Source organism: Bos indicus x Bos taurus, chromosome 25 (genome assembly GCF_003369695.1).
Source record: "Bos indicus x Bos taurus breed Angus x Brahman F1 hybrid chromosome 25, Bos_hybrid_MaternalHap_v2.0, whole genome shotgun sequence".
Classification (NCBI taxonomy): Eukaryota; Metazoa; Chordata; class Mammalia; order Artiodactyla; family Bovidae; genus Bos; species Bos indicus x Bos taurus.
The window spans coordinates 34,867,866-34,889,090 of NC_040100.1; the positions used below are offsets into that span (position 1 = coordinate 34,867,866).

Below are 21,225 nucleotides of genomic sequence, written 5' to 3' on the forward strand. Positions count from 1 at the left end.
CCCCAGATCGCCTGCCTGGGCGGTCTTTAGCCCTGCCTGGGAGTAGTAGGGGGCTCTGCACCGGCTACTGCCGGGCGCCTCTTACCTGCCGCGGAGCCGTCAGGGTCCCGTCCACGTCGAAAAGGCAGAGCGCTGGACCGGGCGCAGCCATGACCCTAGTTTCCACGCGCACCTAACAGGACTCGCTGGCACTTGGACCTCTGCCCGGAACTTCCGGGTCCGGCCCCCGTGCCGTAGGGCACGCCGGGAGGAGGAGACTCCACTCCCACAATGCCGGCCACTAGCGGCTCTGGGATGTGCCCTGGACTACAGATCCCAGAATGCAACGCGCCTCTACCCTGTCCTATTAGGGCCCAGCACGCGCTCTTAGCGGTTCCGGGAGCAGGTGGATTCACTTCCGGCACCGGGTAGTGGTACCATGGTAAGAAAGCGACTGGTGGGGAGCGAGGCAGGTGACGTGCTTTGGGGGTCCGGGGCACGCCTGGGGCAAATATGCAGACGCCAGGGGTTCTCATTCGGAGAATGTGCCAGAGGGACATCCGCGTGGGTTTTAATTTTCTGCTTCCCGCCTTACTTTGCCCTCCGGTCACGTGGACCAACAGCTGGCAATAACTAAAACTCACTGAGCACTCGGAGTGCATTAAGTGCGTTTTGAAGTCTTTCAAACCATCATCACATTCAGTATATTCTGGATCCCCGTTTTTAAAGATGAAGAAACTGAGGCCCAGAGAGGCGGAGTAATTTGCCCAAGGATCCACAGCTGGTGACTGTAGCAGTCGGGATTGGAACCCAGATCTGACTCTACCGCCCAAAATATCTTTCACTGCACTATTCGAGGTGTGAAACTGCGCCTCATGAAACCCTAGCGCAGCGGGTTGATTCCTCCATCCCTCCCTCCTCCTTCGTTCAACCCCTTCTCAGTCTAGGCCAAGAAGTAGCGTTTCATTTCAGACCCCAAGAAGACGCTTTAATCTAACCGAGAATTGGGAAGTTATTGTGATGACTATCTCCCGGGTTTGTTCCCCACTAGGACACTGATGGCGTTTCCTGCCTGAGGAAATGTCACACAGGCTATGGATTATTCAGTGGCAGCGTAGAGCTGTCCTTTCGCAGGATAACTGTTGAATGAATGAAGGTTGTGCCTCCTTTCCCATATTTACTTGAACTACCTGGAGGAAGGAGGACCACTTTTAAAAATCAGACTCTGCCCCGCCGACTGGCTGTGGGTCTTTGGGTACATTGCTTGCCTTCTCTGGGCTTAGTTTCCTCCATGATAAAGTAGAAGTGGTGGTTCCTGTGGTGCACAGCTTTCCTGAAGATCTGTGAGATAAAGCAACAGAGGAGCCTGATGGGCTGCAGTCCATGGGGTCGCAGAGAGTCAGACACGACTTAGCAACGAACAACAGCAAACAAAGCCACTGGCTTTACCTTTCTTTCCATGTCTGGCAGTAATGCCGATCTCACAGGACTGGCCTCTGTGTGAGGGGCTTTGCACCTGTCCCTTGAGTGATCCGCATGGTTGAGTTCCCTGAGAGAAATGGTCTCCCTGTCTCCCTTCCAGGCTGCCGTCCTCCGAGCTGTGGCGCGGTCGCCAGGGCCAGCCGCCTGGGGCCGGCCCCTCCACCGGCTGTGCTGCTGCGGTGGGCAGGATCCCAGGAGGTGGGTGGGAAGCGGGCCGCCCCACTCCAAGGAGAAGCCACTGGGCCCAGAGACGGAGAAGTTCCAGATGGTGTACCGGTTCGACGCCATCAAGGCCTTCGGGTACCTGTCTCGGCTGAAGGTGGCACAGACGGCCCTGACGGTGGCCGCCCTGCCACCGGGCCTCTACTGCTACTCCCAGGGCCTCATGCCCTTCAGCTCCTTGTGCCTGGCGGGCGGGGTCGCCGGCTTTGCCCTGGCCATGTTGTGCTGGATGAGCCATTTCTTCCGGAGGCTGGTGGGCATCCTGTATGTGAACGAGGCGGGCACCGTACTGCGGGTGGCCCACCTGACCTTCTGGGGCCGGCGACAGGACACCTACTGCCCCGTGGCCGACGTGATCCCCATGACGGAGAGCCCGGATCGGCCCCAGGAGCTGTTCATGCGGATCCAGCAGTACAGTGGGAAACAGACCTTCTACCTCACCCTGCGCTACGGGCGCGTCCTGGACCAAGAGCGGTTCACGCAGGTGTTCGGGGTGCTGGACGCGCTCAAGTGAATGGCCTGGAGCCCAAGTGGATGCCGGGAGCCCAGGTGGATGCCGGGAGGCCCCGGTAGGAAGGCAGAGAGTGTGGGCGGGGCTGAAGGACTGGGTTGGGCTGCCTGGAAACTTATGTCTGTGAGAAAACTCACAAGGTAGACGTTAGTAGCCGGGTTTAGGAAAGAGGCCCCGAGTGCAGATTCTTCACTGGACTTGCGTGTGGCATCGAGATAATGGCCAGAAATTTCTGATAGGTTCTCGGAGAAAGCAATGACAGGTTTGCTCAAACCATCCTCTGCTGTGAAATCGGACAGGTATGGGGGACTTGTGTTCGACTTGTGTTCTGTTAGTTCTCAAAGCCAGGTTATGAAGTCTCTCAGAACCTTAGTTTTCACGTCTGTAAAGTGGGAAAAAAATCCTCCTGGTCTCCTGGGATGGTTGGATGTCACTGCTGATGCAGAGCTGGTGGCTCGTTGAAGGGGTCCCAGGCAACGGGGAGGGATTTCGATCGCCCGGTGCTGCGCCTCCTGGTACACCCAGCGGCCGGAGGGGTTGATCATTTAGAATAGCCACAAGGGAAAAACCTTGTTAACTGTGCGAGATGCTGGATGTTAACTTACTGTAATTTTACTATATATATATATAAATCATTATATTGTATATGTTAAATAATACAATGCTATATGCCAATTAGATCTCAAAATTAGAAAAAAATGGGGAGTATACCTTACAAATACATAAAAACAAAAGGCCCAGATTATTTGATTCTTTTAAATACTTTTTATGCAAAAAAAGAAAATCAGTAATTGCAAAATATTCCACTGAGTGGATGTAGCTGGTCCTTTTAAATGATTTCCATTTTCCATTGTTGTAAAGAATGTGATAAAGATCAAATATTTGGAGAGGTTTCCTTCCTCTGTGTAGACTGAAAAATGGCATTTTGAGAAAGATGACTATCATCAAGGTAACATGAAACACGTTTTTTTTTTTTTTGCCTGTGTGTGCTCAGTTGAGTCCCACTCTTTGTGACCCCATGGGCTGTAACCCACTAGGCTCCTCTGTCCATGGGATTTTCCAGGCAAGAATACTGGAGTGGGTTGCCATTTCCTCCTCCAGGGGATCTTCCTGACCCAGGGATCAAACCTGGGTCTCCTGCATTAGCAGGTAGATTCTTAACCACTGCACCAAGTTAGATCTTCTTAATCTACTGTATTTCACAGAGGCAAGTAAAGCATATAATTCAAGATGGTTTGGGGCTTCCCTGGTGCCCCAGTGGTGGAGTTCGCCTGCCAGGGCAGAAGATTCAGGCTCGATTTGATTCCTGGTCCAGGAAGATCGCACGTGCTGCATAGCCTCTGGGCCCATGCGCCACAGCTGCTGAGCCTGTGCTCTGGAGCCTGGGAACCACATCTACCAAAGCCCACATGTCCTGGAGCACCTGCTCTGCAATAAGGGAAACCACTGCAGTGAGAAGCGCAGCTGGAGAGTAACCCCCACTCTGCAACAAGAGAAAAGCCTGTACAGCATCGAAGACTCAGCACAACTAGAAAAAAAAAAGATAATAAACAAACAAACACAGTTTGTTACCGAAGGCTTCCAAGTCAGCCAGTCATCCCAGACCTCTAATGCTGGGTGTAAGGCATCGTATGTAGTTCAGAAAACGAGGGGATTTGGGGCCTTTGTGGGGCCGACAGTGTCAGTGGGGAGGAGGCCGGATGCTAAGTGTATGTGTGTTAGAGACAGGGAAATGTGCAAGGCAAGAGAAGAGTAGGGTGGTCCAAAGCAGAACAACAGCAGGGGGTGAGTTGGGGAGCAGGGTTCAGATGGCCTGGGGCCCGGACCTTGAAGGGCACCCCAGGTGTGAGGAGGAGGTGGGCTGCGGGAGCAGCAAGACTGTCCTGCCTTGGACAGGAGCAGGATGGACACCCTTGCTCAGGGAGGACCCTGATTTGGATCCACATCACTGTGGGGAAGCTTTGCTGGTCAGAGAAAAAGAGAACTCTGAAAGCTTGGGAGCACTTCGGAACAAGAGGAAGCGGCTTTAATTTGTATTTGTCTTTAGTTAATGATGCAAGCGATAGGACTAGGCTTATCGTGGGTTTGTTGTTTCCTCTGTTAATTTTCTCCGTAGGTATCTACATAGAAGTCTCTCCTTTAACAGTTTCTTCCTCTGTGTTAATTTCTGCCAGTCAGAGGCCATGGTCTGCGTGGGTGGGGCTGTGATTGTGTGTCTCAGATGTTTGGGAATGCTGTCCAGCCCTTCTCTCACCCCCATTGTCAGCCACGGTGTGTCTGTGGGTTCCCTAGGTAGAGGGGCTGTGTGTGCAGTGGAAGGCATGACCCAGAGTCTGGTGGTGGGCCTGGAGGGTCCCAGAGGGCTTCAGACCCACTCAGAAGTGCCGGCTCTTCGGGGTAAATGGCATGTGGTTCCATTGACAGACTGTTTTATACCGACTTTAAAACAGCCAGAACCTGACTGCTCTCACCTCCGCCAGCCCCGCCACCCTGATCCACGCTGCCCTTGTGGCCTCTAGATTATTGCAGCTTGCTGCTTCCGTCCTTACCCTGCTAGAGCCTGTTCTCACAGCAGCCAAAGTGATCCTTTGAAAAAAGAGGATTGCATCACTTCTATAGAAGTTGAAATTCTTACTGTGGCCTATAGGTCCTGCCTGGAGCATGGCCTGGACTCTTCCCCCAGCTTCCTTGCCTCATCCATAGCTCTGTGCCAGTCACTTCACTTGGCTGTATTTCCCTTGCTCCTCTTCCAATAGTGAAGCACCCTCCAGCCTCAGGGCCTTTGTAATGACACAGTTCCTCTGCCTGGAAGCTTTTCTCCCCAGATATCTTCTACATAGAAGTCTCTCCTTTTCCAGTTTCTTTCTCTGACTTAACCCTCAAGAAGTTATAGTATGGAGACTTCCCTGGTGGTCCAGTGGTTAAGACTTTGCCATCCAATGCAAGGGGCGTGGGTTTGATCCCTGGTTCGGGAACTAAGATCCCACAAGCCTTGCAGCCAAAAAGCCAAAACAAGCAAAAAACAGAAGCAATATTGCAACAAATTCAATAAAGACAAAAAATGGTCCACATCAAAAAAAGACTTTAAAAAAAGTTTATGGTGAGGATTCAGTTATACAGAAGACTTGATTATATAGTTGGAGCCTGGCTCTACCCTTCCCTCACCTGCTCATCAGATGCCTTCAACGCCTGTGAGCCTGTTTTCCCAAGGCTGTGCTATTTGATAGTCTGTTCCTATAAAATGTCTTAAGGATTAATGGTTTGACCTTGACTTATTAGGGGCTTCCCTGGTGGCTCAGAGGTTAAAGCATCTGCCTGGAATGTGGGAGACCGGGTTTGATCCCTGGGTTGGGAAGATCCCCTGGAGAAGGAAATGGCAACCCACTCCAGTACTCTTGCCTGGAGAAACCCATGGAGGGAGGAGCCTGGTAGGCTACAGTCCATGGGGTTGCAAAGAGTCGGATAGGACTGAGTGCCTTTACTTTCACTTTCACTTTTGACTTACTACAACCCAAAATGAACTCAAATAGGCCTCTTAGGATACTTGTAAGCACTTCCCTGGTCAAGCTTGAGGCTAATTCTGCAATGCACCCAGGCTGGGAATTTCTGAAATAGATGGTCAGGATGGGAAGCACCAGAATAATGTGTCTCTGTGGATTTTGTTTCCCTCAGCCATTTTTTCCCCCCCCTAAAGGTTCTCAATCTGGGCTCCACGTGTAGAATCACCTGGAGACCTATAAAAAAAACACCATTGCCGAGTATTCTTGCCTGAAAAGTCCTCTGAACAGAGGAGCCTGGTGGGTTACAGTTCATAGGGTCGCAAAGAGCCGGACATGACTGAGCAGACCCGCAGGCCCAGGCCCATGCCCAGCTTCCTTAGGTGATGGTGATTTCCATTGTCATCTAGGTTGACAGTCACAGCCCAGAAGTGTCAGCGCAGTGGGAGATGAGAGCCTAGATTCTCACCAGTTTTGGCGGGAAGAGCCAACTCTACCCACTCCAGTATTCTTGGGCTTTCCTTGTGGCTCAGCTGGTAAAGAATCTGCCTGCAATGCTGGAGACCTGGGTTCGATCCCTGGGTTGGTCCAATCTCTGGAGAAGGGAAGGCTACCCACTCCAGTATTCTGGCCTGGAGAATTCCATGGACTGTATAGTCGCAAAGAGTTGGACACGACTGAGCAGCTTTCACTTCAGTCCGCTTCCAGGATGTGTGGTTTGCTCGCACAGTACCAGCAGAGGGCGCACAGAGCAAATGCATCATTCCACCCCTTCATTCCTGCTGCGCCCCCCTTTCCCCGCAGCCCCCCACGATCCCGGGTCACCCTGTGGCAACAGAAATGGGTTAGGGCCTCTGCAGTGCACCAGCAGGGCAGCACCCAGGAGCTGTCCCCATGCCTCAGATTAGCAACAACAAAACCAACAGGAAATGGGGTGACCTGTAGCATGTGTTTTCACATGGTAGTTGCTATGGACTGAGTGTTTGTGTCCCCTCCTAAAATTCGTATGTAGAAACGCCCCCGCAGCCGTGTGATGCTGTTTGGAGGTGGGGCCTCTGGGAGGTGATTCTTGTTAGATGAAGTCATGAGGGTGGGGCCCTCATTATGGAATCAGTGCCATGTGAGGACAAGTAGGAAGAGACCCTCACCAAGGACCCAACCATGAACTTCCAGCCTCCAGACTCGTGAGAAATAAATGTTGGCTGTTTATGCTGCCCTGTCTATGGTATTCTTTTTTTTTTTTTTAATTTATTTTTGTTAGTATTTATTTTTTAAAGTTATTTTATTATTATTATTATTATATTTTTTGGCTGTGCTGTGTGGCATGTGAGATCTTAGGATCTTAGTTCCCCAACCAGAGATGGAACCCATGCCCCTTGCATTAGAAGCCAGAGTCTTAACCTCTGGACCCCCAGGGAAGTCCCTGCCTATGGTATCCTGTTTGAGCAGCCTGAGCTAAGACAGGGGGTCCTGCAGACTGCGGTGAGTCAGCTGCAGCCAGGGGGCATTCACAGTGTGCAGAGCTGGGAACTGTTGTCTTTACTATGCCAAAGCCTTTGACTGTGTGGATCACAAGAAACTGTGGAAAATTCTGAAAGAGATGGGAATACCAGACCACCTGATCTGCCTCTTGAGAAATCTATAAGCAGGTCAGGAAGCAACAGATAGAACTGGACATGGAACAACAAACTGGTTCCAAATAGGAAAAGGAGTACGTCAGGGCTGTATATTGTCACCCTGCTTATTTAACTTCTATGCAGAGTACATCATGAGAAACGCTGGGCTGGAAGAAACACAAGCTGGAATCAAGATTGCTGAGAGAAATATCAATAACCTCAGATATGCAGATGACACCACCCTATGGCAGAAAGTGAAGAGGAACTAAAAAGCCTCTTGATGAAGGTGAAAGTGGAGAGTGAAAAAGTTGGCTTAAAGCTCAACATTCAGAAAACTAAGATCATGGCATCTGATCCCATCACTTCATGGGAAATAGATGGGGAAACAGTGGAAACAGTGTCAGACTTTATTTTTCTGGGCTCCAAAATCACTGCAGATGGTGACTGCAGCCATGAAATTAAAAGGCGCTTACTCCTTGGAAGGAAAGTTACGACCAACCTAGGTAGCATATTCAAAAGCAGAGACATCACTTTGCCAACAAAGGTTCGTCTAGTCAAGGCTATGGTTTTTCCAGTGGTCATGTATGGATGTGAGAGTTGGACTGTGAAGAAGGCTGAGCGCCAAAGAATTGATGCTTTTGAAGTGTGGTGTTGGAGAAGACTCTTGAGAGTCCCTTGGACTGCAAGGAGATCAGCCCTGGGCTTTCTTTGGAAGGAATGATGCTAAAGCTGAAACTCCAGTACTTTGGCCACTTCATGTGAAGAGTTGACTCATTGGAAAAGACTCTGATGCTGGGAGGGATTGGGGGCAAGAGGAGAAGGGGACGACAGAGGATGAGATGGCTGGATGGCATCACTGACTCAATGGACGTGAGTCTCAGGGAACTCCGGGAGTCGGTGATGGACAGGGAGGCCTGGCGTGCTGCAATTCATGGGGTTGCAAAGAGTCGGACACGACTGAGCGACTGATCTAATCTGATCTGATCTGATGCATGTGTGTGTGCTAAGTCGCTTCAGTTGTGTCCAACTCTTTGTGACCCTATGGGCCATAGCCCACCAGGCTCCTTTGTCCATGAAGATTCTCCAGGCAAGAACACTGGAGTGTGTTGCTATGCCCTCCTCCAGGGGATCTTCCCCGCCCAGGGATCAAATCCAAGTCTCTTACATTTCCTGCATTGGCAGGTGGGTTCTTTACCACTAGCTCCACCTCGGAAGCCCTGTCCTTCCTCTCTTGGTTATCGAAACTGAGCCTTACCTTGTTAGAGGCCCAGGTAGTCCACCCCCATCCCATCATCAACAGGCACATTTAATGCGATCCCCAAAACAGATCTGATGGGCTTAGCTGCTTGCAGGGGGCCAGCCTGGGGCAAGTTACCCAAATAACTAGGAGCTTGCCCTAGGCTGCTTTAAGAATTCAGGACTCATGAGTCCTGAATGGAAAGCCACAGGGTCCTTTTGAAACCTGGGCAGAATCCCAACTTTTATGGCCTTGTTTTGACTGTGCAGCATTCATTCAACTGTAAATTCTTGCCTGATGAGGGTTAATCAGGCAGGGCCAATACCATCTGGCCATGTCTGTACCAACCCTAGAGACAAAGCATCCATTTTACTGATTAACTGTTGTAAGCTACCCTGGGATCTGGTGGGACTTGTCTCCTTGTTGGGAAGTAGATTTTATATTTAGAGCTATGTGTGAACTCCATGCTTGGAGATCAAGTGGCCGAAGGAACCAGCATGTATTCAGCACCTGTTACTTGTCAGGCGATGATTATGTGCTTTTCTTGAATCCCCCAGCAACGGCTGGAGTTGGAGAGCCGGAAGTTGCACGAGTATGGAAAGCACCATGTTTGGAAGCAAGACTTCTAGCTGGTTGGAACCCCGGCCCTGTCACTCCCGGGCTGTGAGTTTGGGCCAGTCATTTAATCGCTCTCTGTGCTTTGGTTTCTTCCTTTGTGAATTGATGACACTCAAAGCACCCACCGAAGGTGGTTGAAGGGACTGACTTCCTACACAAAAAGCACTTAAAATAGCGCTTGGTCCAGGAAAGCCCTCAATAAGTGTCAGCTGCATTACCATGATCCGTCTCACTCTGCGGGTGATGCTCAGAGAAGTGAAGGCACTTGCTCAAGGTTGCCCAGCTAGAAAGCAGCTGATCATTCTCCTGCCTTGTCCTGCCTACTCCTGGGGGCATGCGGGAAGAAGGACAGAAAATTGGAAACAGTAACTGTTTTTAACAGAAGTCCTGGCACGTTCCACCTACCTGCCTTAGGGATATACATTCAGGAGCTTACACTAATGCTGGCCAGTTCAAGTCCACTTTCTTAGGCCAGTGGCCAGAATGGCAGAGAGAAGTGTCCTGAGTGGTCGCTCCTCAATCAACCCCATGCTGATGGAATGTGTGCATGCACACCCCCCGCCCCCCACCATGTCTCAAATCCCCGCTTCTAGGCTGCATGATGCTGGGCAGGGTCTCCAACCTATCTGAGCATCAGGCTTCTCATTTTACAAACAGGCTGCCACATGCATAGGCGTGTTGTGACAATTACAAAGCCCCAGCAGAATATGGGCTCCCCTGGTAGCTCAGATGGTACCTCAGAATCTGCCTGCTATGCAGGAGACCTGGGTTCCATCCCTGGGTAGGGAAGATCCCCTGGAGAAGGGAATGGCAACCCACTCCAGTATTCTTGCCTGGAGAATCCCATAGACAGAGGAGCCTGGAGGTCTATAGTCCATGGGGTCGCAGAGTCAGAAATGACTGAGCAACTCACACTTTCACTTTCACCAGAATATTCTCACAGGTAGCAGATGCTCAAACAAATGATAAATATTATCATTACCTGTGATTATTCTTAAAAGCACATTTAATGGTAGATATTACTTTCCAAGTGCAATTATTTCATAGATGTGTTGGGTGTCCCAGCCAGAAGGAACACTGAAAATCCTGTGATCCAAACCATACATTTTCCACGTGAGAAAAATAAGGGCTGTGTAGGGTTACGGAGCCAGCTGGGCACAGAAGCGAGTCAGGAGCCCACGACCCCTGCCTGGTTCCAGGTCAGGACACCAGGAGGACAGGAGAGGCAGACTTTTTTTTTTTATCTCTCTTTCTCCCCGCCCCGCCCCTGCCCCCCCGCCCTCCGCCCCCAGGTGCTGACTCAGCATCTCTTCCCCGCTTTCCCATGCTGCAACCTGCCTGCGGGCTGATGCCAGCTGGTCCTCAACTTAACCACCTCAAGCGGTGGCAGAAAGAATGTGGTTGAATTGGTTTGGGGTGGGGCACAAGCATTAGGAGTTTTACAAAGCTCTTTAGGCCGACTCCAAAGTGTGTCCAGTGTTGGGATTTCCCAGTGGCTAAGACTCCACACTGCCAAGGCAGGGGGCCTGGGTTCGATCTCTGGTCAGGAAACTAGATCCCACATGGCACAAGTTAAAAAAAAAGATCTCACATGGTGCAACGGAGACCCGGTGCAGCCAAATAAATTAAAAAACATTAAAAATGAAGCAACACAAGGTACCTAGTGTGGACTGTCAGTGTCCTGGGCTCTGTGGGTTCTGTGCTCGGCCTCTCCCATTACTGGGAGAGATCCCATTGGATCTCCCAATCCAGCCCATTACTGCTGTCCTGGTCGGGCTACCCAGTCATTTCAAGGCCACAGATTCCCACCTGGTGGTCCAGGCACTCTGATGTTCACAGTGGGTGCTCGGGACATTCTTTCGAGAATGCACGTTGATTACCCCCTTACCCCAGCCCTTCGGTGACTCCATCACTGTGTGGCAGGCCCAGCCTGGCTCAGAAGGCCCTCTGGATCCGTGCCCTGCCTTCTTCTTTGGCCTGGTCTCCAGGCTCTTCCCGTCTCCCCGTCTTTGTGATACAGTCATGCTGAACGCCACAGACCTGCCTGCCTCACCCAGCCTTCAGCTGGCTGTTCTCTTGGTCTGGAATGCCTTCTACCCCTCCTCTGAGTCATTGGAGCCGTTCTCACTCAACCATGAGGTTGAAATTCAGGGGCCTAACTTCCACCATGCCTCGGACCTGTCTTTTTTTTTTCACAAACAGCATCCTCCTGTATCCTGGTCCTTAGACAGGCCCATGGCAGGTGAGCCGAGGACCACACCTTGTCCACCCCCGACACGTAGTATACCTTAGATGAACTCTGATGAACTGAATGGCCTCAGCAGGCTTCCTGAGCCCAAGGCAGACTTAATGCAGGCACAGAATTACCCCAAGACATCCTGAAGAGTTATGATTAAGCACTTTTATCATACGTGCTTAATAAGAACTTGTCAAATGAGTCCTTACCAAAACCATTTCTAACCAAAAAGACCACTTATACGCAGATGTTTCCATTATAAACATTTTGTTTTTAATTTAAGAATACTGATGAACACAGGAAACAGATTGAATTCATGGAATTGGGCATAGGGTCATCCGTTACATCGTGACGCGTTAATTTCTTTATCATTTATTGGCACTGTCAACAGAATACTGTAAACAAGATCATTTTGTATGCGGGTAAGTCGGCGAGGTTCCCTAGCTATGGTTTTCTACCATGAGTTGATATATAGATAGATATAGACACGTATAGATATATAGACAGATGAATGTTGTACACAACTTTGCATGGTTACTGAGTGTCAGTAAAAATTGTAAAAAAAAAACACAAACACCCATTTATAATAAAAGTGAGGATGTGCTAAGATTTGCTATTACTGGACCTCGTTTTTCTGTAAAAGGGATGAGATGTCCTAGCGACATGTACTAAACTCCATGGCACTACTGTGGGATGGATTCATTTCCAGACCATAGGTCAAAAAAACTCTTCTGCACCTGTTTTCTACTCTCCCTGTGTTCCACTAACCTCTGACAAGTTTCTTGAACACTGCTGAGAATCTTTACCTTGAAGTTCTTCCAGCTAGACCCCCCACCTCCAAAAGAGGATGTCTCAGGAACTCACTCAGCCCTGAGTCAATGAGAACTGGCTGATAAATGGCTTAAAAAGTTTTCTAAGAAGTAACTTCCCTTGGTAAGGAGTGAATAAGTCTGGTTGTGACTCTCCAGATTAAAAAAAAAAAAAAAAGATTTCATTTATCTGTCCATGCCCTATGGGGAGAGAACAAAATATTGGAGCCAGTCTCTCCACCAAAGAGAGCCATGTTTCTGCTTGGGCACTGGCTTAAAAACCTTTTGGACTCCAGGAACCTCACAGTTTGTTTGGATCCGATGCTGTTTCTCCAGAGAAAGCATATGTGAAGTATGGTTTGGTTTGCATTTTGCTTGTTTGTTAAATAAGGCCTTGAATCTTGGGATATTGCCTGTGGAATCTGGATCCCCTGTGAAAGGTGTGAGGCTGTGAACGGATGTGTCTTTGCATATGCTGTTCCCTTTCTGCAACACTTCCTTGCCTTGTCTGCTAGGTGAACTCTTACGCATCCTGCAAAACCCTGCTTAAATGTCACTTTCTCCTTGGACCCTCCTCTGACCCTTAGGTGGATCAGGTCACACCCTCTGATTTCCTGATGTTCCCACACATACTGCTGTTATGGCACTTGCCATTCTGCATTGATTGTTGGTTTAAGAGTCTGTTGTTCCCAATGGGAGGGTGAGTCCCTTGAGAGCAGGGACTAGGTTTTATGTCACCTTTGGATTTCTAGTGCTTAGCACTGGGCCTGGGACAGAGCAGATATTTAATGCAAGTTTCATGAATGAATGACTGGATAAATAAATGAATCTACAAGTGAGTGAAAGTTGTAGACAGAGGGAACTCCACTTAGCTGGCAGTGCGCATGCCCTCGGACACAGCAGAGCTCCTTAAAAGCAACAGATTAGCACTGAGTGCAGGATGTGGGGTGAACCAGTATTCACGGATCTGTCCGTGTTCTTGTTAAACATGTGAGTTTGCCTTTCACTCTCGGCAAACATAGGTTGATGACCAAATCTGCTGAACAGTGGAAGCGGGAAGAAAAAAACCAAAGCACTTTGAGATCTTTGGATGATTAGTTATTAAAAGAGAAAAGTGCTGAATTGAGATTCTTGATCTGCCTGGCTCCCCAAAACAGTCAACCAAGGCATGGGGAGACCCCAATGGCTTCCTTTTGGACAGACTTCCTTCATCTACCCACTAAACCACACCTCACTGCTCTAGGATGACCTGCTGCTCTGTTTTAGAAGCAACTGAAGTCAAATCAGTTGCAAATTGTCTCATCTCCAGGAGAGACCCCCCTGAACCTCAGCCATCGTCCAGTGAAGCGTCCTCTAAGCATCACCTGCCTGGTCCTCTCACACTCACGCGTGGCGGGAAAATCTCACTCAGAGCAATAACGACAAGGAAATCGCCGCGCCCTGACAGGCTGCATTTTCCTGCCTGGAGCTCTGTGCGTTTAATGCGTGACGCCTCCCGCAGGAAGAAACTTGGTCCTGTAACCAAGTCCCTCTGACGGAGCGGAAAACATTCCTGGGGCGCTGCTCACTTGTGGAGCAGAGGTGGATGAGCAGAAGCTAGAGAAAGGGTTTCCCCCCGACCAGGGGTCCAAAGTCAGACCCCAGAAGCTGGGAGGACAGGAAGGGGGGAGTGGTCTCTGCTGTCCCCAGCCTGGGCTGACACTCCCGGGAGTGTGTCCCAGGGTGATGGGCTACAGCTTTCCTTCCCAGGAGGGAGGTCTGGGCTGATGCCTAACAGGAGGGAGGGGACTTGGGGAATGAGAGTGGTGACTAAGACTGGTTGGTGATGCCGCCCAGAGATTCTCCCAGGATGAAACCCCATCAAGGAGAGAATTCACAGTTTGGAGAGAAATCCCCAGATGCATCGGGGGAGTGGCTAGAAGACCCCCTTCCCACAGCCCAAAGCTCAGTCTCATGTCCCTGCCATCCTGCCTTCCCATGCTCTGTCCTGCCCATCACTGCACTGCCCATGGGACATGCTCAGAGGGGGATGAGGGGGACGTGAGTCTGTTTGCATAGGACAGGGGAGGGAGAACCAGCATCCTCCCCTCTCTGAATGTGTCCCTTGAGTGGAACGGAACCCAGGAGCCCCAGCCGCCAGCCCCAGCAGCAGGTGTCATTCCCTTGACTGGCTTCAAAAGGTATTGGGGGGGTTCCTGGTGGGCAGTTATGTGGCCAGGACCCCCAGGGACCATCCTAAGACTAAGTCCAGGGCTCAAGCAGAATCTCTGAGCTGAAAATCAATGTGCGCCACCGGCTCCACGGAGACGGAGACCCCAACCAGCCCCTCCCTGCCCCCAAGCCACCAGAGACATCCCCTCCTTCACAAGTAACCGTTCAGTTTATGCCTTCACCTCTGAAACTTTGAGTGAAAACATGAATTAGGCGAACTAATCAATTGGACAACGGTTGAGGTCAGGCCGTCCTCAGAGCGTGGAGGAGAGGGCTTCTTTACTTGAAGTCAGCTAGGATGTCACTAAAGATGTTGAGGAACAGGTGGGCGTGGTGATCTCGGAAGACCAGAGTGGGACGGAAGCGGATGGACTTGTCGCCGCAGCCCCCCAGCATCAGGCCTGGAAGGAGAGGCAAGGGGTGGGTGGGTTAGGGGCTCGGGCTCAGAGTCACCTGCTGGGGGTCCCCTGGGGGCACGGTCACGCAGGGGTGCTACCATCCATCTGGACTGTTTCATCCTTCCGCTAGCCACCCATCCAGCCTTCTCACTGTCTCCCATCACCCAGCTCACCCACCTTCTCTCTTTCCTCCCTCCCTTCCAACTGCAAATGCCAGCTCTGTTGCCCCAAACTAGCCCTGCTGATGGAGAAACCCTGAGACCAGGTCCCTGCCTTCTAGGAACTCACGGTGCGGCAGGGAGAGAAAATAAGTAAAGAACTAAATTACAGCACTTCCCTGGTGGTCCAGTGGTTAAGAATCGGCCTGCCGGTGCAGGGGACACGGGTTTGACCCCTGGTCCAGGAAGATCCCACATGCCACGGAGCAGCTAAGCCTGTGTGCCACACGTGCTCTACAGCCCGTGCTCCGCCACGAGAGAAGCCACCACAGTGAGAAGCCTGCACACCACGCGGCTAGAGAGTAGTCCCTGCTCCCTGCAACTAGAGAAAGCCTGAGTGCAGCCAAAAGTAACTGAATAAATACAATTATGAAAAAAAGTAAGTTACAAAAGTGTGGGCAGGTCAGCAGCATGTCCAAGAGATGGAATCTGCTTATTATTATTATTTTTTAGCATACGGGATCTTAGTTCCCCAATCAGGGAGGGAACCTGTGGCCTCAGCAGTGAAAGTGCCGAGTCTTAACCACTGGAGGCCAGGGAGTTCCTGGAATTTATTTTTAAAATCTATTTATTTATGGCCTACGGGAATCTTAGTTTCTCGGACCAGGGTTTGAACTCGTGCCCCATGTAGTGGAAGCGCAGAGTCTTAACCACTGGACCACCAGGGAATTCCTGGAATCTGCTTCTTTTATTTTAAAAATCTATTTATTTATGGCCTGCGGGAATCTTAGTGTCCTGGACCAGGGACAGAACCCATGCCCCCTGCAGGGGAAGCGCAGAGTCTTAACCACTGGACCATCAGGGAGTCCCCAGAATGTGCTTATTTTAAAGGGTGACTTCACCTTTGACTAGATTGGGGTCCTTGCCTGGGTTGCACAGAGTCTCTGAAATTTGTTTTTTTTTTTCCCATTCTCAAGAGGAGATGAATTACCCTGCCCTTCAGGGTTGCTGCTGGGATCCTCTAAGATGGTCCATGTGAAAGACACTGGCTTAGACACCCAGCAGGCACTCTGATCTCCCCCACTTAAAACTTCCAGGGCTCCCATAGCTCTCAGGAGAAAGTCTGGAATCTTGAACCTTACCCACCTGAACCTGATTCGCCCGCCGCCGCCTCTGTCCCTTGTCACACTCTAAGCCCCGTCTCACCCAGCTAAAGGAACACCTCCCTCCCTCTGCCCAAAATGCTCCTTCTCACCTTCTTCACCTGGCCAACCGGTATTCATCCAGCAAAATGCTGCTTCCTCCAGGAAGCCTCCCCTGATCTCCTGGACATTTTCCCTAGCTATTTGCTCTCTAGCTCCTTTTCTTCCATCCTAGGACTTAAAACTGTAATAGGTTGTTTCTGAAATATTCTCTTTGATGTCACCCCTTCCTGCTAGATTGAAAACTCCTTGAAGGAAGTTTTCCTGATCCTTTCCAGCATAGGCACCACTTACCTCGGGGAATATTGCCACATGAATCAACATACAAATAAAGCTCCCTGGTAACTTTCTCTTCTTTTGAGAAAGGAGATTCCGACTATTTTTAGTCCTGTGAAGGTTCACCTCTGCGCCCCTACTGGGCCCCCCACCAGGAACTGTGGTCACTCCCCCCGCCTCCCCGCCCCCCGCTGCCCAGCTGCCTTACCTTTGTTTCTGGCTATTGAAATGAGTTTATTCCGCACGGATTCGTCTGGAGTGTCGAAGGAGCAGAAGGTGCCTCGCCCTCTGACTCTGCTGATGAGCTGGGGGAACCGGGCCTGCAGTTGGGAGACAAGACCGGCATCAGTGCAAAGGAAGGCAAGACTTCTCTGGTGGTCCAGGGGTTAAGAATCCGCCTGCCAATGCAGGGGATGTGGGCTCCATCCCTGGTCCGGGAAGATCCCACGGCCTGTGGGGCAGCTAAGCCCCGTGCACCACAATGACTGAGGCCCGCATCCCAGAGCCCGTGCTCTGCGGCAAGAGAAGCCACCGCAACAAGAAGCCTGAACGCCGCAACTAGAGGTTAGCCCCTGCTCACTGCAACTAGAGAAAGCCCACGCAGCAACGAAGACCCGGTGCAGTAAAAAAGAAAAGAGCCAAGGCAGCCATCAGTCCACGTGGACCTCATGGCCACTGGGCTCAGGGCAGGGACAGCCTCAGAACAACAGGATCCTTGCAGAGCCCGGCCGGCCCTGACACGTCCACACTCCAGCACCGACAACTGCAATTGGGGCCCAGCTGTCCCCCCAGGGGACACAGAAGTGTTCGACATTTCCCCTGCCACCCTGGCAACGGGGGAGGGAACGGGCAGCAGGAGGGAAGGTCCTTCTGCTCCCATCCTTCCCAGAGGCTTTTTCTAGCACCTGCTCCCACCCAGCCTCAGTCTAAATGCAAATCCAGTCCAAGAAAAGAAAAAGAAATCCCCCTTCAAGCTACAGGCAGCACAGTTGGAGGGGCTCAGCTGTCTCAGCAGCCACACTTAACCCCTTCAGCGTCTACAATCAGGCAGACCTGGGTTTAAAGCTTCCCATTCCCATCCAGAAAATGAGAATCATATTCTTCTAACTTCAACTTGTTCTGGCTTAGGGGTGCCAGAAAAAAATACAGGACACCCAGATAAATTTCAGATAAGCAAGTTCTTTTCTAACTTTTATTTATTTATTTTTGGCTGTGTTGGGTCTTCCTTGCTGTGTGAGCTTTTCTCTAGTTTCGGTGCGTGGAAGGCTACTCTTTACTCGTGGCGCGTGGTTTTCTCATTGTGGTGGCCTCTCTTGCTGCGGAGTACTGTAGGGAATATGCTATGCACAGGCCTGTACTATAATTAACAGAGCTTCTTTGAAAAATAAGAATGACTTTCTCATCACCCCCAGGCAAAGCGCTAGGAGCAGTAAAAAGTACATCGTGGAAAAACATCTTGAAAACAAGATGGTGAAGTACTGATGTGACTGATGGAAAACCATTAGTGACTGTTCCCAGAGCCTTGAGGGAGTTGCTGAGAAAGGGTGTCACTAGCCGAAGGGCTAAATAAAGTCATGGAAGGCCTGAAGGTTTGACACTGAAGACTGTGCATTGTATATCTTTATCCTCGATCTGAGATTGTAAAGAACAGATATTTCTAGAGCACATACCAGGAAAGGAAAAAGGAAAGTGAAGTCGCTCAGCTGTGTCTGACTCTTTGCGACCCCATGGACTGTAGCCTACCAGGCTCCTCCGTCCATGGGATTTTCCAGGCAAGGGTACTGGAGTGGGTTGCCATTTCCTTCATTGGAAGGACTGATGCTGAAGCTGAAACTCCGATACTTTGACCACCTGATGCAAAGAACTGACTCATTGGAAAAGACCCTGATGTTGGGAAAGATTGAAGGCAGGAGGAGAAGGGGATGACAGAAGATGAGATGGCTGGATGGCATCACCAACTCGATGGACATGAGTTTGAGCAAACTCTGGGAGTTGGTGATGGGCAGGGAAGCCTGGCGTGCTGCAGTCCATGGGGTCACAAAGAGTCGGACATGACTGAGCAACTGAACTAACTCTTGTTGCGGAACATGGGCTGCAGGCAGGGAGGCTTCAGCAGTTGCGGTTCCAGGGCTCTAGAGCACAGGCTCAGTAGCTGTGGCGCGTGGGCCTAGTTGCTCCGACATGTGGGATCTTCTCAGATCAGGGATGGGACCCGAGTGTCCTGAATTGGCAGGTGGATTTTTTACCACTGACTCACCAAGGAAGCCCCAGACAAGCAACTTCTAATTTTTCAGTGTAAGTATGTCCGAAACATTGCATGGGATATATTTGTGCTAAAAAAAAAAAAAAAAAAATTAACTCCCATGTTTTAAACTTAACTGAGAGTCTTGTATTGTAATTTGCTAACTCTCACATCCCTATCTGGGGAGGAAGAAGTTGGTCCCTGAAGCTCCTGCCTCTTCCCTGTGATGGGAACCAAGTCTAGCACCTACCTTTCTCCCCTGGGCTTTGGACTTGTGAAATTTAAATGTTAACTGGGGGATCCTGCATTTATTTTCCCTTGAAATGCAGTAATCCTATTCTGAGGATTAAATGAGATAATGCACTTAACACAATGCTTGGCACAGAGCAAATTTTCAATTGATGGAAAAATAATTTTAAACAGAGCAAAGTTTCAATTGATGGAAAAACAATTTAAAAGGATGATGTCTTTGATCATGTCAAAGAGGTGAACACTGGCAAAGAACATGGACTTTGAAGGCCACCAAAATCAGGTTCAAACCCCAGTGGAAGTCCTCCTTGGTGGTCCAGAGGCCACCAAGACTCTATACTTCCAATGCCGGGGGCCTGGGTTCCACCCCTGGTCGAGGAACTAGATCCTACATGCTGCAACTAAAGATCCTGTGTGCTGCAATTTAGAGCTGGTGCAGCCAAAGAAATAAGTACATTTTAAAAATAAAGGAAAAGAAGCACCGTAGAAGCTGTGTAACTTTGGACAAGTTAATAGCTCTCTGCCCCTCATTTCCTCATCTGTAAAATGGGGATAACAGTGGTGTCTCCATCACTAGCGTGACTACTGGACTTAAACACGAATGCACGAGGCCCCTTGTGAGAGGACTTGGGGGGAGCAGGCTCTCAATCAGTGGACGCTGTTCTCACTACCGTCCCTCCTCCCTTCAACGTCAACAGCGCTGTCAGCGTCACCGTCACCAGCAGCGGTTCTGCTGAGCTCACCAGGGACTGGATGCTTCAAGCTCCTGGAGGAAGGAAGGGCTTTCTGTCCAGCCATGTGGGGAGGGTCAGCTCTCCTCCTGGAGACACTGTGGTTCCTCCCAGCCACATCCCCCACCCCCAAATCTAGGAGAGTGTGTCATGCAGAGAATAGACATAACAAAGGCAAATAACTATAACAGAGAGCTCTACTGTCCACTGAGGGGCCACATGTGGCTGTTGAAATGTGACTTCAAATTGGGGTGTGCCCTAAGTGACTGAGGGCAGGAGGAGAAGCGGGCAACAGAGAATGAGATGGTTGGATGGCATCACCGACTCAGTGGACTTGAGTTTGAGCAAACTCTGGGAGATAGCGAAGGACAGGGAAGCCTGCTGTGCTGCAGTCCATGGGGTTGCAAAGAGTAGGACATGACTTTGTGACCAAACAACTGCTACTGCTGCTGCTAAGTCACTTCAGTCGTGCCGGACTCTGTGCGACCCCATAGACGGCAGCCCACCAGGCTCCCCCGTCCCTGGGAGTCTCCAGGCAAGAACACTGGAGTGGGTCGCCATTTCCTTCTCCAATGCATGAAAGTGAAAAGTGAAAGTGAAGTCGCTCAGTCGTGTCCGACTCTTATCGACCCCATGGACTGCAGCCTACCAGGCTCTTCTGTCCATGGGATTTTCCAGGCAAGAGTGCTGGAGTGGGGTGCCTTTGCCTTCTCCAACCGAACAACAACCAAGTGTAAAATACGTACTGGGTTTCAAAGACTTATGAGAAGAAGAATGTGAAATATCATGTTATTTTCTATATTGATGGCATGTTGAAATAATATTTTGGATATGACGGGTCAAGTAAAATATATTATTCAAATTAACTTCACCTCCTTCTGTTTAACTTTTAGTATGGCTACTAGGACCTTTGAAATTATGTGTATAGCTTGCAATCTTGATTGTAAGCAAAACTGATGCTTTTGAACTGTGGTGCTGGAGAAGACTCTTGAGAGTCCCTCGGACTGCAAGGAGATCAAACCAGTCCTAAAGAAAATCAATCCTGAATATTCACTGGAAGGACTGATGCTGAAGCTGAAACTCTAATACTTTGGCCACCTGATGCGAAGAACTGACTCATTGGAAAAGACCCTGATGCTGGCAAAGATTGAAGGCGGGAGGAGAAGGGGATGACAGAGGATGAGATGGTTGGATGGCATCACCGACTCAATGGACATGAGTTTGAGCAAGATCCAGGAGATGGTGAAGGACAGGGAAGCCTGGCGTGCTGCAGTCCATGGGGTCGCAAAGAGTCGGACACAACCGAACAACGACAGGAGCTTGCAATCTGTCCCCCTGGAGAGCACTGCTACGGAGTGATCAGGGTGTAGAAGACGGTCCAGGGGAGGGAACAGGCGGCACACGGGTGGGAAGAAGAGAGGAGTGTTGGGGAGGTTTCTCAAAGGAGGGATGTCTGAACTCAGAGGAGGATGTTTGAACTCTCAGAGGAGCATCAGGAACCGGGAACAAGATTGGAAATGAGGGGTAGGAAGGCGCTCCCTACAGAAATGG

At 50.3% G+C, this 21,225-nt stretch overlaps 3 protein-coding genes across 11 annotated transcripts in view; 1 reads left to right on the top strand and 2 right to left on the bottom strand.

Annotated features, from left to right (window-relative positions):
• Positions 1-234, bottom strand: part of PMM2 (phosphomannomutase 2) — a 30,119-nt gene extending 29,885 nt beyond the window's left edge. The window contains exon 1 of one of the 2 annotated variants that reach the window (XM_027526717.1): positions 86-234. In XM_027526717.1, coding sequence (XP_027382518.1) covers positions 86-151 — 66 coding nt within the window. In that variant the 5' untranslated portion in view covers positions 152-234. The remainder of the gene's footprint in view (positions 1-85) is intronic. The other variant, XM_027526720.1, reaches the window with a different exon arrangement.
• A 126-nt stretch (positions 235-360) lies between these two features.
• TMEM186 (transmembrane protein 186) lies at positions 361-3,162 on the top strand. The gene is made up of 2 exons (XM_027526721.1): positions 361-421; positions 1,562-3,162. The coding sequence occupies exons 1-2, from the start codon at positions 419-421 to the stop codon at positions 2,195-2,197; spliced, it is 639 nt and encodes a 212-aa protein (XP_027382522.1). The 5' UTR covers positions 361-418; the 3' UTR covers positions 2,198-3,162.
• Positions 3,163-11,648: 8,486 nt separating this feature from the next.
• ABAT (4-aminobutyrate aminotransferase) overlaps positions 11,649-21,225 on the bottom strand; it is an 89,460-nt gene continuing 79,883 nt past the window's right edge. For all 8 annotated transcript variants that reach the window (XM_027528266.1, XM_027528261.1, XM_027528264.1 and 5 more), the window contains 2 exons: positions 16,661-16,772; positions 11,649-14,819 (listed from right to left, as the gene is read on the bottom strand). In XM_027528266.1, coding sequence (XP_027384067.1) covers positions 14,698-14,819; positions 16,661-16,772 — 234 coding nt within the window. In that variant the 3' untranslated portion in view covers positions 11,649-14,697. The remainder of the gene's footprint in view (positions 14,820-16,660; positions 16,773-21,225) is intronic.